This window comes from Heterocephalus glaber, unplaced genomic scaffold (genome assembly GCF_053883595.1).
Source record: "Heterocephalus glaber isolate CG9 unplaced genomic scaffold, H.glaber_assembly_v1.0 deba00001555, whole genome shotgun sequence".
NCBI classification, from domain to species: Eukaryota; Metazoa; Chordata; class Mammalia; order Rodentia; family Bathyergidae; genus Heterocephalus; species Heterocephalus glaber.
In genome coordinates this window covers 3588481-3605761 of record NW_028258346.1, presented here as the reverse complement: position 1 = coordinate 3605761, position 17281 = coordinate 3588481, and the positions used below count along the sequence as shown (strand labels likewise).

General features: G+C 46.8%; 1 protein-coding gene across 1 annotated transcript in view; it reads right to left on the bottom strand.

Annotated features, from left to right (window-relative positions):
• Positions 1-17281, bottom strand: part of Ptdss1 (phosphatidylserine synthase 1) — a 62303-nt gene that overhangs the window by 28312 nt on the left and 16710 nt on the right. Inside the window, exons 3-4 of the mRNA XM_004850143.4 lie at positions 8120-8164; positions 4707-4831 (exon numbers count right to left, since the gene is read on the bottom strand). Coding sequence (XP_004850200.1) covers positions 4707-4831; positions 8120-8164 — 170 coding nt within the window. The remainder of the gene's footprint in view (positions 1-4706; positions 4832-8119; positions 8165-17281) is intronic.

Below are 17281 nucleotides of genomic sequence, written 5' to 3'. Positions count from 1 at the left end.
TTTCAATGTATTGTAATGGATGATTCTTTAAGTATATTCTCTTTTTTTCCCTCCCAAAGCCATACCTGTAATTGATGCTAAGTCACATCTTAAAGCTGAAGCTGACTTCCTGAACAATCTTAATGTTATAAAGAGAGGCCAGCAGTCACCTTGTGTAGTGTGACACAGAGCAACACCCATGAAGCTGCCCCACTGTACGAACGGGACTGGGGTCTGGAGCCCCACCTAGTCTCTACCTCCAACTGCCAGTGCATAGGCAACGAAGGGCACAGGGGAACACACGCAGTGACACCCCGCGAATGCAAGCTGCAGAATCCAGATGCAAGAAACTACCAAATAAACAATGTGGTTTCTTCAACAAACAAATTTTTTTTTTTTGGTACCAGGGATCGAACTCAGGACCTTGTGCGTGCGAGGCAGGTGCAGTGCCACTGAGCTAAATCCCTGGCCGTTCAACAAATAAACTTTACAGAAAAACAAAATGTGTGGAGGGAAACTACTGATCAAAAGATTCAAGAGACCCCTCAAAGGCAACCTGTGGACCTTGCTGGCATCCTACTTTGAGCAAGTCAGCTGTAAAATGCACTTAGCAGGCAACTGGGGAAATGTGAACACTGACCTTATGCCGAAATGTGAAGCCCTTATGGTTTTTAAAAAAGAGAATCCATAATTTTAGATTTAATCTCTGAGAGCTATTCAAAAATAATCTAAGATGGGGGAAGAGGAGATGAAAAAGGTTGGGCATATGTCGATAGTTGTCAAAGCTGGGTGATAGGTACATGGGGACTGAGGATTCTTTCTACTCTTGCATATGCTTAAAATTTTTTAAAACATTGAAACTGTCCTAGGGTTCTACAGCCAACAATTATTCCTTCCAGTCTGCCTTAGTGTAGACCCCACACTCCGAGAGTCCAGGGTACGTGCTCGCCTGTGCCCCACTCGAACAGGTGCTGTCTGTAGTATCTCTACACAAAAGGCCGCTGCTGCAGACAGACACCTGCAGATGAGGTGTGCTCTCAGAGCTGTGCTCAGGCTTAGGACATATATTTTTACATAGAGTCAATATATTTTTATTTTGGGGCTGAGGACTGAGCCAAAGGCCTTGTGAAAACTAAGCACACACGCCACCACTGAGCTATATACCCTCAGCCCAGAATCTATATTTGAAAAAGCAGCAAACCATCTAGACAATAAGGCAAAAAATTTTTTTATACTACTGGGGAATTGAACCCACTTGCTTTGCACTGAGCTGCATCCTCAATCCTTCTTTAAATTTTGAGATAGGATCTCAGTTGCTAAATTGTCCAATCTGATCTCAAGCTTGGAATCCTCCTGCTTCAGCCTCCCAGAGTCCTCGGATTACAGGCAGCACGAACCATCACACTTGGTTAAAACTCTGGTTCTAACAGGATTTCAGTCATGTCCCCTACCTCAACTGAATTTATAATAGAAATTCTAAGGGAAAAAAGGAGTCTTCATTTCACTGGGCCAGAATCTATCAGGATTAGGAATGGATGGCAGGGTAAAGTGGAGAAACTAGATGGATGAACTCAGGAACGAGTGAATCACAGACTTTCTGTCTTGTATAAAAGAAATTTTCCCTTCCACAAATCCTATAAAAGAGGCCTTTCTTCACAGCCACCAATGAACAGGTCCTTAGAACTGTGCAAAACTGCTCTAAGCGGAAAATGAGGCGGGATGGCGAAGGCGGGGCTTTTCAGTCGCCATCCAGAACTCTGGAGGCTACAAACAGCCTCAAGCCTTGGTGTGGCAAGAAAAAATTAGCCAATACAGGAAGACGAGCTTTTAAAGGCCAGTTGCAGCTGTCTTGGAGCCGTAACTGTGACATTCAGGTGTCCTTGCATTGTCAAATTCCTAAGAATGCTAAATGGCAAGACTATTATTCCAGTAGGCTTCTTCCCATCAAACCTGATCAAGGGAGACACCAGCACACTCCCCGCATGTTGGTTCACTTTGCTCAGAAAGCTTAAAAAAGTTGTTTCGGAAAATACTGTATCGGGAGAATCACTGTAAGATCCCAGTCAGCATGGAAATACTTAGTGTAGAAAACTATATACTTGAAGCACAGCTGAAAAGAAACGAGCCAGTTTGGGGGCCAGTGAGGGCTTCAGTTTGTGGTCTGAACAGGCTTCACAGCACTTTAAGCTGCTTTTCCCTCCTCTGTAAGATGTGGTATGAATACCTAGCATGCACGCACCAGGCTTATACAGAATATGTATCAAGCACCTGGCAGTCTCAGTAACTGCTCTTACCCCTACTATCATTGTCATCATTGCTATAGATTGGGTCTGGAATATTCCCAAAGGGCCTTGTGGTAAAAGCTTGGTGAAGGGGAAATCTGTGTGTGGTGGGTTTGGTGGGAGGTTCCAGGGATTGGGGCCATGTCCTCTAAGGACTGTGGGATGCCAGTCTCATCCCCTCTGCTTGCCGGCTGATAAAAGGTGACCAATTTCCTCTGGCACAGGATCTCACCAAGATGTGCTCCCCCGCCACAGGCCCCAAAGCAACAGGCCCAACCAATCATCAATTAAACCTTCACAACTATGAACCAAAATAAATCTTTCCTGTTTATAAACTGTTATCTCAGGTCTTCTGTTACATCAATGGAAGGCTGACTAACAGAAACACCCTTCCAAGAAAGACCTGACCAGGGTCAACCATGGTGAAATGATCACTTCTCAGATCTTTTATTAAGTCCCTTCATGGTGATTCTTATTTGTCAAAGCAAATATTATATGTCTGTTACCCAAATGCCATTCTAAGATTTTTCTTCAACCTGTACCAAGTATTAGGTGTTAAAAACAAAACAGAATAGTACAGCATAAAATAGTGTGATTTGATTTTAGTCTTTGTCTCTGGTTCCTGGCACAGAGCTTTTTTTTTTTGGTACCGGGGATCAAACTCGGGTCCTTGTGCTTGCAAGGCAGGTGTGGTGGCACTGAGCTAAATCCCTGGCCCAACAGAGCTCTTTTAAAAGTCCTTGCCATTTCCTGAGTGGAAGGGTGCTGCCAGGGGCATCTTGTGCTCTATCTGGTCTTTAACCCTAATCCCTAGTCCCTTGGAATTTCCGTGTGACAAGCACATCCTCTCCTCTCATGAGGCAACTCCAGAATGGGGGCTGTCACCAGAAGACCAATCCCTACTCACAGGCTTAAAGCCTTCAGACCCACCCTCATCCTGAGTACTGTAGGAGGGGAGAGGACCTGGAGATGTTAGTAACTGATCACGTCCACGTGATGACCTCTCCGCCAAAGGCCCTGAACTGTGGCATCTGGAGAGCTTTGAGGAAGGTGACGTCCACATGGTGCACCCCAACTCCCTGGGGAGTATGGGAGCCTTCTGGGCCTCTTCCTGTGTATCTCATCATCTGGTTGCTCATCTGTGTTCTGTATCACATCATTTGTGATGATCTGGTAAACCTCAGTATTTCCCTGCCTGCTGTGAGCCATCGTAACAAATGAGTATTCTGGGAAAGTCCGGTTTGGGGCTGGCTGGTCAGAAAGACAAGTGGCCAGCTGGACTTGTTATTCAAATCTAAAATTTGGGTAGTCTTATTGGACTGAGCCCTAAATTTGTGGGATTTGACTCGGACTCCAGGTAGCATCAGGCTGAAATGAAACTCTCCATCCCTCAGCTGGTATTGGCACAGCTGGAGAATTAACTGGCACGGGAAACTCCCACACGTCTGGTCGTAGAGGTGTTCATGGTGAGTGATGTGGCAGGATGAAGGTGTCCTGCAAGAGCCTTAATGCACAGGCAGGGGCTTGGGAAGGTGATGGGTTCATGGGGCCTTTTCCGGGCTTACTGGAGGAGGCGGGGTCTGGTCGGAAGAGGTAGTCACCGGGGCCGTGGCCTGGGTTTCTCTCGATCCCAGGCTCCACCAAGATGCGAGCAGCCTCTCCTCCTGCGCTAGGCCCCTCAGCCATGCTGTCCTGCCTATAGCCAGCCAACTATGGAGTGAAACCTTTACAAGTGTGAACCAAAATAAACCTCTCCTCCTTTAATTTATAGGTGTTGGCTATTGTGTGTCTTGGCAAGAAAGGCACTAATAAGACAGTGAGTATAGGGAGAAAAGGCTGACTCTTCATACGTGAGTAGTCTCTTCAGTAAAAGTCAAAATAGTCTTAGCCAAGAATAAAAAATGTTAAGTGTGGTTTAATTAAAAATGAGTCATTTCAGTAGGCCCTTGTGGCACCAGGGCTGAAGGGGCAGGAGCAGAGGTGCAGAGGATAACGATGCTGAGACGGCAGCAGCCGAGTGGGGTGAGGCCTGTGTTGGTCAGGCCGGTGTGGGCTTCCTGCTGGGCCACATGGGTATCATCACTTGGTTTCTTTTTTAACCAGCGCTCAAAACATACATTATTATATTTATTTCCTAAAGGGGACAGGCTAGTGAATACTTCACCCAAAGTCCAACAGTGGACAAGTGACAGTGGCAGAATTTAGGCCCAAGCTGTCTGGTGACAATGCTCATTCCCTCCCCAGGATACACCTTTGTTTCATGAGATTTCATTTCCCAGGACTGCCTCGCTTCTGTAAAACCATGTAATTCAAAGTCTACATGGAGATCTAGTTTTTAGAGATCTATACAGGAAATACGGAGATGGAGAAGCTGAAATGTGAAGTCTACTACCTCCTACACCTGAGAGTCCCCTGTTTTCTCTGAGGCCACTGACGAGTACCTACCATGACATCCGCTTCCCGTGTGGCGTACCGAAGATTTGAGTCTAGCCAATACATTAGGGATTTAACCTGCTCGAAATTCAGGAAGAGGAGGAAGACCAGGAACAGGAAGTAGAGCACGCTGAGTCCTGAGAGAAACACAAACAGGCTCAAGTTTAGAGAGACGCACAACACACAGCAGACACCGGTGCTTACTGACACTACTTGCACAAATGCTGCCACACACAGCCTATTGAGGGCCCATCACAATCACCGGGTATTTTCTTGAGGGAAATCTGAGGGAGTCTGAGGCACAGTCCCAATTCAGCCTGAGGCGGTCAGTACAACTATTTCTGAGGAAATGACGCTGGAGCTGAGGCCTGAAGGACCTGGAGGCAGGTGCTGCAAAAGAGAAATGTCCAGGTCCAGACAAGTGGGTGCAGTGATAGTGGAGAGGGACGGGAGCAAGAGCTACTGAAGCGACAGGCAGGGCTTGGGGGCCACAGCAAAGATTCCCCACTTTCTCTCCAGGAAGCAAGTAAGATGGCCTAGGTGACACTTCAGGAAGCTGAGTGAGAAGACCAGAGGAGAGAGGAGGGCAAAGTGAGGCTGGGTGGGGCCACCCCAGGCTGGAGGCCTCTTCTGCATTCCAGGTTTGAGGTACCAGGGGGCCCAGGGCCACTTATTTGAGACTCACCCTCCATATTAGCCCTTGCAGGCCTTGTTTTATTGTCACATCGTATCATAATTGCTATCCTAATAACCACACCCTGTTGTCTAAAAAAGAAAAGCTAGTAACACATTTCAAGAATGCAGAAGCCTGTATATTACATTTCAGAAAGATGTGAAACAAACCCGAGCACTGTCATTTCTTTCCACCGAATCCTTGCAATTAAAATGTTGATGGGGGGCATCTCGACACTGAGACAAGTGACCTTGGATCACAGCCCCCATCCAAACATGGCTCAGCGCTAATCTCCACCGAGCTGCAGCGGAGGAGGGAATGTCCAGTGTCCGCAGTGGGAAGGAAATGCAGCATAGGCACACGCTGCAGCTCAGAGGCGTCCTGGGCCCTCCGATGGGACTGGCCAGTGTTCAGGCAGCTCCTGAGGTGCAGGGAGGGAGGAGTCAGTCCACCCACAGCCCTGCTCTCAGCAAGCTGGTGTGAGAACTGCCTTAGTTTTGCACTTTTCCATCAGCTGTCCTTATACATTTTCACCTTAAGTGAAACTACTCCTTTTTCAAATTAGGATCCCGTTGGAATTATTCTTGCAAGACAGAAAGAAATTGCCTGTGGTAAAGGTGGTGTTTGTTTGTGGTACTGGGGATTGAACCCAGAGCCTTTACCCTGAGTTATAGCCCCAGCCCTTTTTTATTTTTAATTTTGAGACAAAGTCTTGCTAAATTGCTCAGGCTTGGCTTAAACTTGTGCTCCTCCTGCCTCATCCTCTCAGAATGCAGGGATTACAGGTGTGCCAGGATGCAGAGGTTTTAAAAACTAGAGTTCTGGGTTGGGTTGTGAGGCTGTGAAGCCTTGGCAGCTATATGCAGAATTATGTAGATGTGGATGGAGTGTATGTGTGTGTGCTGGGGAAGGCTCTATTGAAATGGGAAAAACAGAAGCCAGAGCAGAGACTGATGGCCTCAAGGCTGACAGTGTAAGGCTTGCCCCTCCTGCTAAACCCATGAAGATTGCTGTGCCCAGAAGATGAACTGTGGAAACACAGCTGCCTATTTCCCTATGTCTTTTTGTTGTTGTTGTTGCCAGGGATCAAACTCAGGACCTTGCGCTTGGGAGGCAGGCAGTGGCACCACTGAGCTAAATCACCGGCTCCTAACTTCCCTATGTCTTAAAGATAAACTGTAAAAACAACATTACCTCCACCTCCCTACCCTCTGCTAAGTTCTGCTTCTGTAAAATTCTGCTTACTCCCCCGCCCTGGCTAAAGAACAGATAAATATGGGAACAAACTTAGAAACTCGGCTCAGACTCTGGAAGGTGACTTCCTCGGGGCCCCTAGCTAGTGAATAAACCTGCCTTTCCCTTCACTTCTCTGATTGTTGCTCTCTTCCTTGGTCTGCCTGCCCTCTGAGTGCCATTTCACTATCAGTCTCATCAGTTTATCAAAGAGCCCCATTAAAAGCTCTCAGATGAGAAATAAAAATGCTCATTACCTACAATGACCACTGAATAGGAAAAAAACTCAAGATGTGTCCAACTAGCTGAAAGTAACTTACAACTTCAAGCAGCACTAAGTACATGAGAGGCAAGCAGGATACAGCCAGGACTATGCTTTGTAAAATGTCAGCGAACCATGTCACTCCTTCCTGGATGTCCTTTCACCCAACTCGGGGTGAGCCTGGCCCACAGCCTTGTGCTCCCACCCCTCTCCAGCTCCGGGATTGCCCTCTTCCTCTTCCCTCCCAGGCCATGCTGGCTGGGGCACGCCACATTCTTTCTAGCTGTGTGGCTATTTTAGCAGCCTTTCCCTTCCCCTGGAATGTCCCCTCCCCCAAATCCCTTCTTCGCATTCAGGTTTTTAGATTAAGCGTAATTCCCTTGGGCCTCTCTTCATCACAAGTTAAAGTCACCTCACCCAGTTTTAGCCAACTTCCTGGCACTTAGGGACAAGTGATAATTTCTGATTACCAACTTCATAGTTTGTTCTCAGTGGCTGGCCTCCCTTCCCTTACTGGAAGGGCAGGGCCCTGTCAGCGTGGTTCTCCCTGGTAGCCTCTGGGCCTGAGCAGTGCCTGTCACAGCCTGTTAGTGAACAGCTGAGTTACCTATGACCTCTGGAAGCTGAATGCAAAACAGGCAAACTTTGACAAAATATCCATTAGTCTTTTTTACATTTGCACACAAGATTACATTTTCCAAACATAAAATAATTCATTTAGTCTTATTTAGGCAAGACAAAGCCAAATAAAGTTTGCAAGATTTATTCTAAGTCTACCCAGATGATCTGGACTTTCAGTGCCACCAAATCAAGTAAAAATAAGACGCCCAGCATGTATATGCTTATCAACAAACTTTAGTTCAAATGAGAGCTCTTTGTCAAAAGACCTCCTATTTTCAAGTTCTTTCCCATTCCCAAGGTTGAAGACATGGGGTTGCTGGGTTTTTGTTCCCTCCTGGATGGCGAGAGACAGATGTGTTCACAGGATGCCCCTGAGGCTTCGTGATGCCAACCAGCAATACCGGCTTAAAGCCAATCCTGAGCACATGAAGAGACATCAGGAGGGGCAGGTGGAGGGGAATTTAAGCCATCTTCAGTACTTTACGCTAAAGAAGTTTAGTAGAGGAAATTACGTTAGGCACACCAAAAAGTAAAAAGCTAAAAAAGTTCATGGCAGAGCATAAGTAAAACTGCTACAATTTCCAAAACAATTTTTGAAAAATAGAATACTTTTTTACATTTACTAATAGAACTCACCAAAAACCATTCGCCATATGGCTGGATGAGGTCGGGTAAATGGACCTGTTGACAGAAAGCAAAGTTAGAATGAACTGGTTTGAAAAGGGAGAAAAAAACTAGACAGGACAGAACATCCACATATAGATAATAAGAAACAGCTCTCCATTGTTTCATCGTGGGCTACTCAACACTTGGAGGTCAAAGTGGAGGCTGAACTCTTTACCCACATTGCAACAACTGGCACTGCATCATCACAGGCACTGTCTCCACAACCCAGAGTCCTAAACTTTATCTGCAGAAGTGGGAAAATCACTTGCCATGGAAACAATGTTGTAGTGGTTGGTGAGTAGTCACCATACTGACCTTTGTTCCGTTTGTTTCTTTGGGGTGTGCGCGCGTGTAAAATACATATTGTAACTTCACAAGTGAAATCCCCCATGTGTCCCAGGGCCAGGCAAAGCGATTAGGACAGCACAAGTGTGGTCGTGCATGCCTGTGTGTCCGTGTGTGAGTGGGGGAGCTGGACAGAGGCGCACACCTGTAATTCCAGCCCTCTGGCAGGCAGAGGCAGGAAGAGCACAGGTTTGAGTTCAGCCTTGACAACTTCGCAAGACCCTGACGGATGTAGCGCCATGCAAGACTCCAGGAAGAGTGGGGCCAGTGAGTGGGAAAGCCAGGAGCTATGGCGTGAGGGAATGAGAGCAAACATTGTGCCTTGAGACGAGTGAGATGCGGAGTACACTGAAAACAAACCCTGTGAGCAGCACAGCACAGTGGCTTCTGATTCCAACACATGGCAACAAAACACCTGGAACACGGCAGACAAACACGGCGGCCAGTTCAGATAGATTCCCCACAACGGAAGCAGGTCATGGGGAGAAAGCTTACCCAGACACAAGTGATGCAGGAAAACTTCCTCTTCTATGGAAGGAGAGGAGGCGGGGTAGAAGAGGAAGGGGAAGCAAGCAAGCTAGCTAGCTGGTTTCCTGAGCCTTGACGTACTAAATCAATTTACCACTCGGCAGGTCACGACTCATAGAGAAAAGCATTGCCGGGGTGGGCAAGGATCCCATCTAGGGCTCCCAGGCTTTCTGAACAGCCTTCCTGCACCTGAATCTCATATGCCCAGAGGAGAAACCGGGGCATCTTCCTGGTATTGTATAGCAAGGGCTGGGCCTAAGGTTGTGCCCGTGTGGATTGGCACTCAGCTGGGACAGGCCAAGGAGGTATGCCGGGCTCGCCTCGAAGGGCAGTGTGTTCCTCCTGGGATCCCCTGGGAACCATGGCAGCGACAGTTCCATCCATTAAGAGGTCACTGCAGAAGTGATAGTAGGCAGTGTAGCTAATGCTGGCTGGAGTTTCCTCCTTAGCCCAGTTCTGGGCGTAGTGCCTCTCCCTGGAAGTGCGGCCTGGTCACCAAGCCGTCCTACCTCTGTAAGCCACCTATCCATGTTCTTTTCTTTCCTTTTTTTCCTTCTTCCTTTCTCTCTTTTTTTCTTTTTCTTTTTTTTTTTTTTTTTGAGACGGTCTTACTATATAGTTCAGGCTGGCTTTTAACTCACTATGTACCCCAGGACGGCATCCAACTATCCAACTCATGATATCCTGTCTCAGCCTCCCAAGTTCTGAGATTACAGGTATGTGCCATTTTAACTACTTTCTTTTGATGAATCAAGTTTATCTCATGAAAATCAGTTCTGAGGGGCGCCAGCTACCCACATCTCTTCCGTTCCTGAGTTGAGCCAGTGACTGACAGCTCAGAGCGAGAGCCCGGTCCCTGCTTTCTCCAAATGCATCTGGGGCCTATATTTCAGATATCGGGAAGGGTGAGGTGTGGTCAGAGAGGGACTTATCCAAAAGCATGTCCAAATCTTCCATTTCTAAGCTCTGACAGGGAGGGCTCGGAGGAGGACACTTGTAGTTCTTTTTAATCAGCTGCTTCCTTCTCGGAAAGTTACAGGGAAGCACATAAATCAGAGTCCGTTTCCAGGTAATGAACAGGTCCATCAGAAGTTGCTGGGGAACTGCTGGCTGACACTGCCGTCTTCAATGCAATCTCCTCTTGCGAATGCTCTTCTTTGCTGATGTTAGCTGATGGCTGTTGACTCGTTGCCACGAATGGCTTCTGTGTGATGGTGGCTGCCTGGCTTGCAATACCATTAAATTTACCTCCTGCACATCACATGTGACCACAGCTTTCTCTATGGTTTCTCTTAGGTTCAACTCTAAAATGTTACGACCTATGATTTGGCTTGCATCAGAACTCCGGGCCCAATCAACATTTATAGTTGCCAGAATGGAGTCACTGTCAAGAGCAGCGGTGATGAAGTCACCGGAGCACGAGTGTGCACACCAGGCTGAGGACTGAGACGCCCCTCACCAGTCACCTCCTGGCCCCTTGCAGGTGAGGACGGTGCTGTTGCTCCCACTGTGCAGATGGGGACACTGAGGCCTGAGTCACCCGCCCAGGGTCACACAGCTCCCAGTGTCCCCCCACCTCGCTCAGGGTCTTTGCTGTCAGCGTGCGGGGGGGGGGGGGCGCGTAGGAGCTCCTGTGCATCTCCTGCAGCCTCCACAGAGCTGGGTCCCTCGGCGGGGCAGCAGAGGGGGAGGCCCAGGGCTGGAGCTGGACTGGCTCCCCGGCCAGCAGTGCAAAGGGTCAGACAGGAGCAGGGCTGCTAAGGCTGAGGCCACTGCAGGGCAGGGGTGGGGAGGGCCTCACATGGATCCTAATGGGGATCAGGATGGATTGGGGGAGCGAGGCAGGGAAGAGCAGGGAAAGGGCAGGAGGGCCTCCAGGGGTGTAAGCCCACCACTGCCCTGGGGTCTTTGCCTACAAAAGGCAAGAGAAGGAATACAGGCGGCCCTTTCAGGAGGTAATGAGAAAACCCGATCCAGGCTTTATTTCACTCATCAAATCTGCCTCACTCAGTTACGAGGTTTGTGACAACTGTCCTCTGCCTTCTGGAAAGAAGACCTAGTTTTACTCTATTTTTTATGAGACAGGGCCATGCACTGTAGCTCAGGCTGACCTTGAACTCACTATGTAGTCCAGACTGGCCTCAAACTCAAACTCCAAACTCGTAGCAAGCCTCCTGCCTAAGCCTCCTGAGTATCTAGGATTACAAGTGTGCAACCCCACACCTGGCTATAGCCTTGAAACTTTTAAATGTAGTATTTTAAGTGAATTCTAATGGAAATACTCACTAAAAATACCATCTTTGCCAAAGACAGTTGGTAGTGGTTAAGGAAAAAAGTGAAGGATGAAGCTGGCCAGTTTTCTGTACTGTGAACCCTGATACCTTCCATGTCCCCTCTCCCTCCTTCCCTTCCTCCCTCTACCCGACTGCCCTTTAGGTTTCCAGATTCGCAGGAGGGCACCCCCTCCTGGTGAGCTTCTAATGGGGACCTTGGGCTTTGGGATGGATCAAAGCCATGTGAGAAAGTAGACCTCGGGTTAGAGCACTCCTTTTCTGGTTACGCAGGAGAAATGAGGAAGGCTGTGAGCAGCGACACAGAAACCAATGCTGCTTCTCTTCTGGGTTGGAGTTTTACGAGGCATATTTAAAAACAGCATGTTTTATTTTCTTTATCAACTCTTCCATCTAGGAGCCATAATTCTGAATCAGACATTAAGAGCAAGCTTGATTTCCAAAGAAATAGACAGAAGGTCTTTGTCAGGAGGGGAGCTGGCATTTAAAACACTACCTCGGAAACTGTCAAATAAGATCACCGCTTGACTCACCAGAAACAGTCACAGCTGAGTAATTAGTGAAGGGACAGAACCTTAGGAAAGTGTAATTCTTTGAAGAAAGCCCAGAAGTCGGCTAACAGCAACACATTTCATCTCCTCAGGTCAGAGGCCCCCTGAGAATCCCTCTTAGCAGCTGCTTCTCTTGATAATTATTAGTGTTTAAATTCTCCTAGGAAAACCTAGAATGAAATTCTCTCCAAGCAAATTTCAAACCTAAGGCATAATTACCCTGTCCCCCGGCCATACTGGGGATTGAGCCCAGGACCTTTGCACTGAGCTACATCCCCGGTCCTCCTCCTCCTTTTTGAGACAAGGTCTTGCTACACTGCCCAGGCTAGGCATAAATTTACCATCGTCCTGCCTCAGGCTCCCAGAGTGCTGAGATACAGGCGTGTGCCACCAAACTCAGCTCAGAATTACTTTTAAAAGAACAATGTACGGAAGCAGAAGATAACAGAATGGGAAGGGGGAGAAGGATTATTTTCTTTTACTTTAAAAGATGGTGGATCTTCTGGATCATTGGCAACTGTCAAGAAAACATGATTAACTTGATCTTAGCTCAAAGAAGTCAAAAGAGGTAGAGGATGCACAGAATGATAACGCAGGAAAATCAAGAAATACAGGTATTTCACTCTGCTCGGGGCATCTTAAAGAAGTACTGAAGCTGGGTGTGGTGGTGCAGGCCTGTGATCCCTGCAGTGCCCATTGCCCAGCACCGTATGTCCAGGCCGAGGCCCCTGGAGCAGAGAAGCCCAGGCCAGGACCACCTGCTGATGAATGCTGAAGAGAAGGAAGGGGAGGCTGGGTCTCTAAATACCCCTGAGCTGCTGAAATGGCCAGGCTTGGAGCCACCCCATCTCTGTTTGCTGAAGACAGTTTCACGTGGCTTTTCTATTACTTGGAGCCAAAAGCATCCTGAGTGTTCTATCACTCTATAGAGAGAGGCAAGGACCTTCTTTGTTATTTAGACTCTAAAAAGAACCACAGGGTCCCCTCCTGTGGGAATTGATCAACACTACCACATAGACGGCATATGTGAAGTCACACATATGAGCTGAGAGACACGTGGTCACAATTAAATTTAGGCCTTTACACAAACACACAGGGCAGCCTTTACTAGGTCAAGGATAAATGCCTTTGAAGTTGCCAACACAGACTCATTCTGGGCATGCCATCCATTCTGAAGGAAAAGGCAGGCTTTGGGCTGTTTTCCCCATTCATTTTCATTACTTAACTTGAGCCTATTTGCCAAGAGTAGAGGGAAAGGGAAATAAGGTAACAAGACTAGAGCAAGAAGCAGCATGTGTATTCCACTTGGAGAACCGGCCATTCAGCATCATGGCTCTTGGAATGGCCAGAAGTCTGGCTACACAGCCACGTAGCTCAGGAGCACTGTTCCCAGTGGCCCTGCCAGCAACCCAGCACCTCCATGCTCCCTCCCAAAGCTATTCCTAATGTAAAAACAGTCAATAACATTTATGTAGGAACTTGTACTCTGACTAACTGCATTAGGCATTTTACTGTCTCTGGGACAAAATACTGGACACTCACAACTCAAAGAAGCAATGGGTTCAGTCCATGGCTTCCTGGCTCCAAGGGAGAAATGGCATGGTGGGAGGGCATGGTGGAGGAAGCTGCTCAACTCATGGCAGCCAGGAAGAAGAGAGGGGAAGAGCTGGGAACAAGAATATACCCTTCCAGGTCACACGGTGTGACCCACCGCCAACCAGGCCTCAGCTCTGCAGCACACTTAGCTACTGAACCATCAAAAGATAAATCCCCAGATGAGTATAGTGCCTCATAATCATCCAATTACCTTCCAAATATGAGACATTTGGGGGACATTTTAGATCTAAACTATAATACTAATCTTAAGTGGATCTTTAGAAAATGAACAAGGTAAACATAATTTGTATGCTATGTACATTTGTTTTTTCTGGGGGATGTGAGGGGTTGAGACAGGGTCTCCCTATGTAGTTCAGGCTGGCCCTGAGTCCACTATAGTAGCCCAGGATGGCCTCAAACCCACAGCAATCTTCCTGTTTCAGCCTCCCAAATCATGCCAGGTGCTATGTATGTTTGGCATCAAGAAAATCCCTCTAAGTCCTCCCTGCCTTGGTGCTAAAGTTTGAATAGTTTGTCCCCTTGAAATTGATGTTGGAATATGACTGCCTCTGTGGTGGTGGCAGGGCTATAAGAGATGTTTGGGGAGGCACCTCGAGACCAGAATGTTAAGTGAAATGAATCAGACACACACAAGCTTAAATACTGTGTGGCTTCTCTTATATGGGAAATCCAGAGTATAAATAAAGAGAAAAAGAAAAGGTAGACAACAAGAATCAGGGAGATAGAACTTTTGCAAAAGGGAAGGGGACCAAGGGGGGGGTGGGGGGGGAGGGAGGGGCGGTACAGGGAAGAGGACAGAAAAAGAATGAAGATGTGTTATGTACATGTACCAACTCCCCGCAACAAATGTAACTGTTATGTACTGCCAAGACAAACTGATTAAAAACATTACGTAAGGGGGAGGGTCACGGAGGGGAGGAGAAAGGGCTATCAAAAAAATGAAGATGGGCCCGGGATTTAGCTCAGTGGTTCTGCTGCCTGCCTCGAAAGCGCAAGGACCCAAGTTTGGTCCCCAGTACCAAAAAAAAACCAAACAAACAAACAAAAAAAATTAAGATGTTTTCTGTACATGCACCAACTCCACACGATCAACATAATCATTATGTACAACATACACTAATTAAAATAATACTAAAAAAAGAGGTGTCTGGGTCATTAAGGCAGCTCTCGAGGGACTGCTTTCTTATCACAGGAATGAGGGAGCTTTTGCTCTCCCAGGACTGGACTGGTTACCTCGAGAGTGGACTGTTACAAAACAAAGTGGGGCCGCCTCTGCCATTCTGTGCTCTCTGCACGTGCCCTTCTGACTTTTACATCATACAGCAGCACCGGGCCCTCACAGACGTGACCACCCCATCTTGGACTTCTGGCCTCCAGAACTATAACCTCCCATCTCGCTCTCTCTCTCTCTCTCTTTTTTGTTTTTTCGTGCTGGGGACTGAACTCAGGACCTTGCACTTGCGAGGCAGGCAGCAGAACCACTGAGCTAAATCCCTGCCACATCTCTTTTCTTTATAACTTATGCAGTCTCAGGAGTTTGGTCACAGCAACACAAAATGGACTAAGACACCTGAATAATGTCCCAACTCCTACCATATAGGATAGTGCATTGCCATTTACCTTTTTCTATAGCTCTTTAAACTTTATTTTTGACATGTTTTGCCCACTGATGAGTGGGCAGAAGGGAAAGGATAAGGCAGAAATAGAGGGGAAAAAACAGAAAGTGGGAAAGCATAGATCAGGTTTGCTAGCTTCCACCAATCACAGACCACATCTGAGTAACAGAGGAACATGGACCCAGCTGTCCCCGTCTTCTGCAGCATTCAAAGCACCCTAGGTAGGGCCAGGGGTTTAGCTCAGTGGTTCTGCCGCCTGCCTCGTAAGCGCAAGGACCTGAGTTCGATCCCCGGTACCAAAAAAAGAAACAAAGCACCCTAGATCCAGGTCAGTAGGACCTCACTCTAGAAAAAAAGCAAAGCCAACAGCAGCCAAAAGGAAGGAAACAGAGAGAGAAACATATTACATAGGAAGACACAGAGGTAAAACATCTCATAGTGCACACAAAATGAGATAGGACCACAGCAACCCTGAAGAAGGAAAATGCAGAGCAGGGCCCTAACACCAGGCTGACATGAATGGCCAGGTGACCTCAGTGGATGACTGGCAGCCACGGGTTTCAGCTTTCTCATCTGTAAACTGAGCAGGCTGAACAAGATGAGCTCTGTGAGCCCCTCCTTGTCCCTCTTTGTCTTGTCCCTCTTTGTATGTGTCATAGAGCCCACATGGCTGGGACAAGCACAGCACAAAAAGCATAAGGCAAATGCACAGTTTCATTGTCCCAAGATCAAAATTAAAGTACAATGAGAGATTAAACAGGGTAAGAAAGCTTTGAAGATTAGAGAATTTCATCAGGCAATGGAGGAAAAATCAGCAGAAATCACACAAACCGTTACTTCAGAGAGATTTAATCTCCTAACCTTCAGTGCCTTTCATAGCTTGAGAAAAATTATTTGCAAATGAAGCCCCTCAGCTTCTGCTGAAGCTTCACTGAAGGGATGGCTGTAAAATCAGGGCTATTGAGGGAATCTTCATTTAGAATCCATAAACTTCCAAACTGGATCCAGACCCAGAAAGAGCAAATTTACAAAGAAGAAAAAAAACCTTCAGAAGAAGTAACCATCGAGAAGTAAGCAACAGATAACACAGCCAAGGAAATCAAAGACCGAAAGAACAGACTTGATACCTCCAGATTCGTACTGATCTGTTTCCCGAACATTTTTGAGTGGTCTGTGTTCTGATGGCTTGATGGGAGCAAGAGACTCACAGGCTGGGTGACAGAAGAAACGTGAAAACAGTAGGAATACAGGAGCAAACCAGTAATGAAGTGATACAGGCAGAAAGAAACAGCAGGTCTTCCCAGGACACAGAGAGCAGACTGGCCGAGGGAACTCACCAACACCTGAATAGTAACCTGCTCACGTTTTTGAGTCTAGAAGTGAAAGACTTCTACAATAAAAATTACATCACTCTGAAAAAGGAGACAAGAAGACATAAGAACGTGGAAAGTTATCCCATGTTCCTATATAGGCAGAATCAATATAATCAAAATGGCTCTACTTCCAAAACTGATAGATTTGGTGCAATTCCAATTAAAATACCAAAAGCATTCCTCACAGATCTGGAGAAAACAATCCAAAAATTCATATGGAACCAGAAGAGACCCAGAAGAGCAAAAGCAATTCTGGGTAACAGTAGCAAAGTGGGAGGCATCACAAGTTCAGATCTGAAGTTATATTACAAAGCTATAGTGATAAAAACAGCATGATACTGGCACAAAAACAGAAACATGGATTGATGCAAAAAAACAGAGGAAGCAGAAGCAACCCCAGGTGCATTCAACTATTTGATCTTCAACAAAAGGGCTAAAAACATACAGTGGAGAAAAGACAGCTTCTTTAACAAATACTGTTGGGAACATTGGATACCCACATACAGAAGACTGAGTCTAGACTCACATATCTCATCAGGTACCAAACTAAAATCAAAATGGATCAAAGACCTACAGAAACAATCTGCTGGAAGATAAAATAGGTAAAACTCTTGAAGACACAGGCATAGACAAGAACTGTCTGAACAGGACCCCAATGACACAAGAAATACTATAAGAGAACCAACAAATGGCATTGTATCAAATTAAAAAGTACCCACACACCAAAGGAAACAGAGTGAAGAGATAACCCACAGAATGGGAAAAAAACTTTGCCAGCTATTCACTGGACAGAGGATGAACATCTAGACTA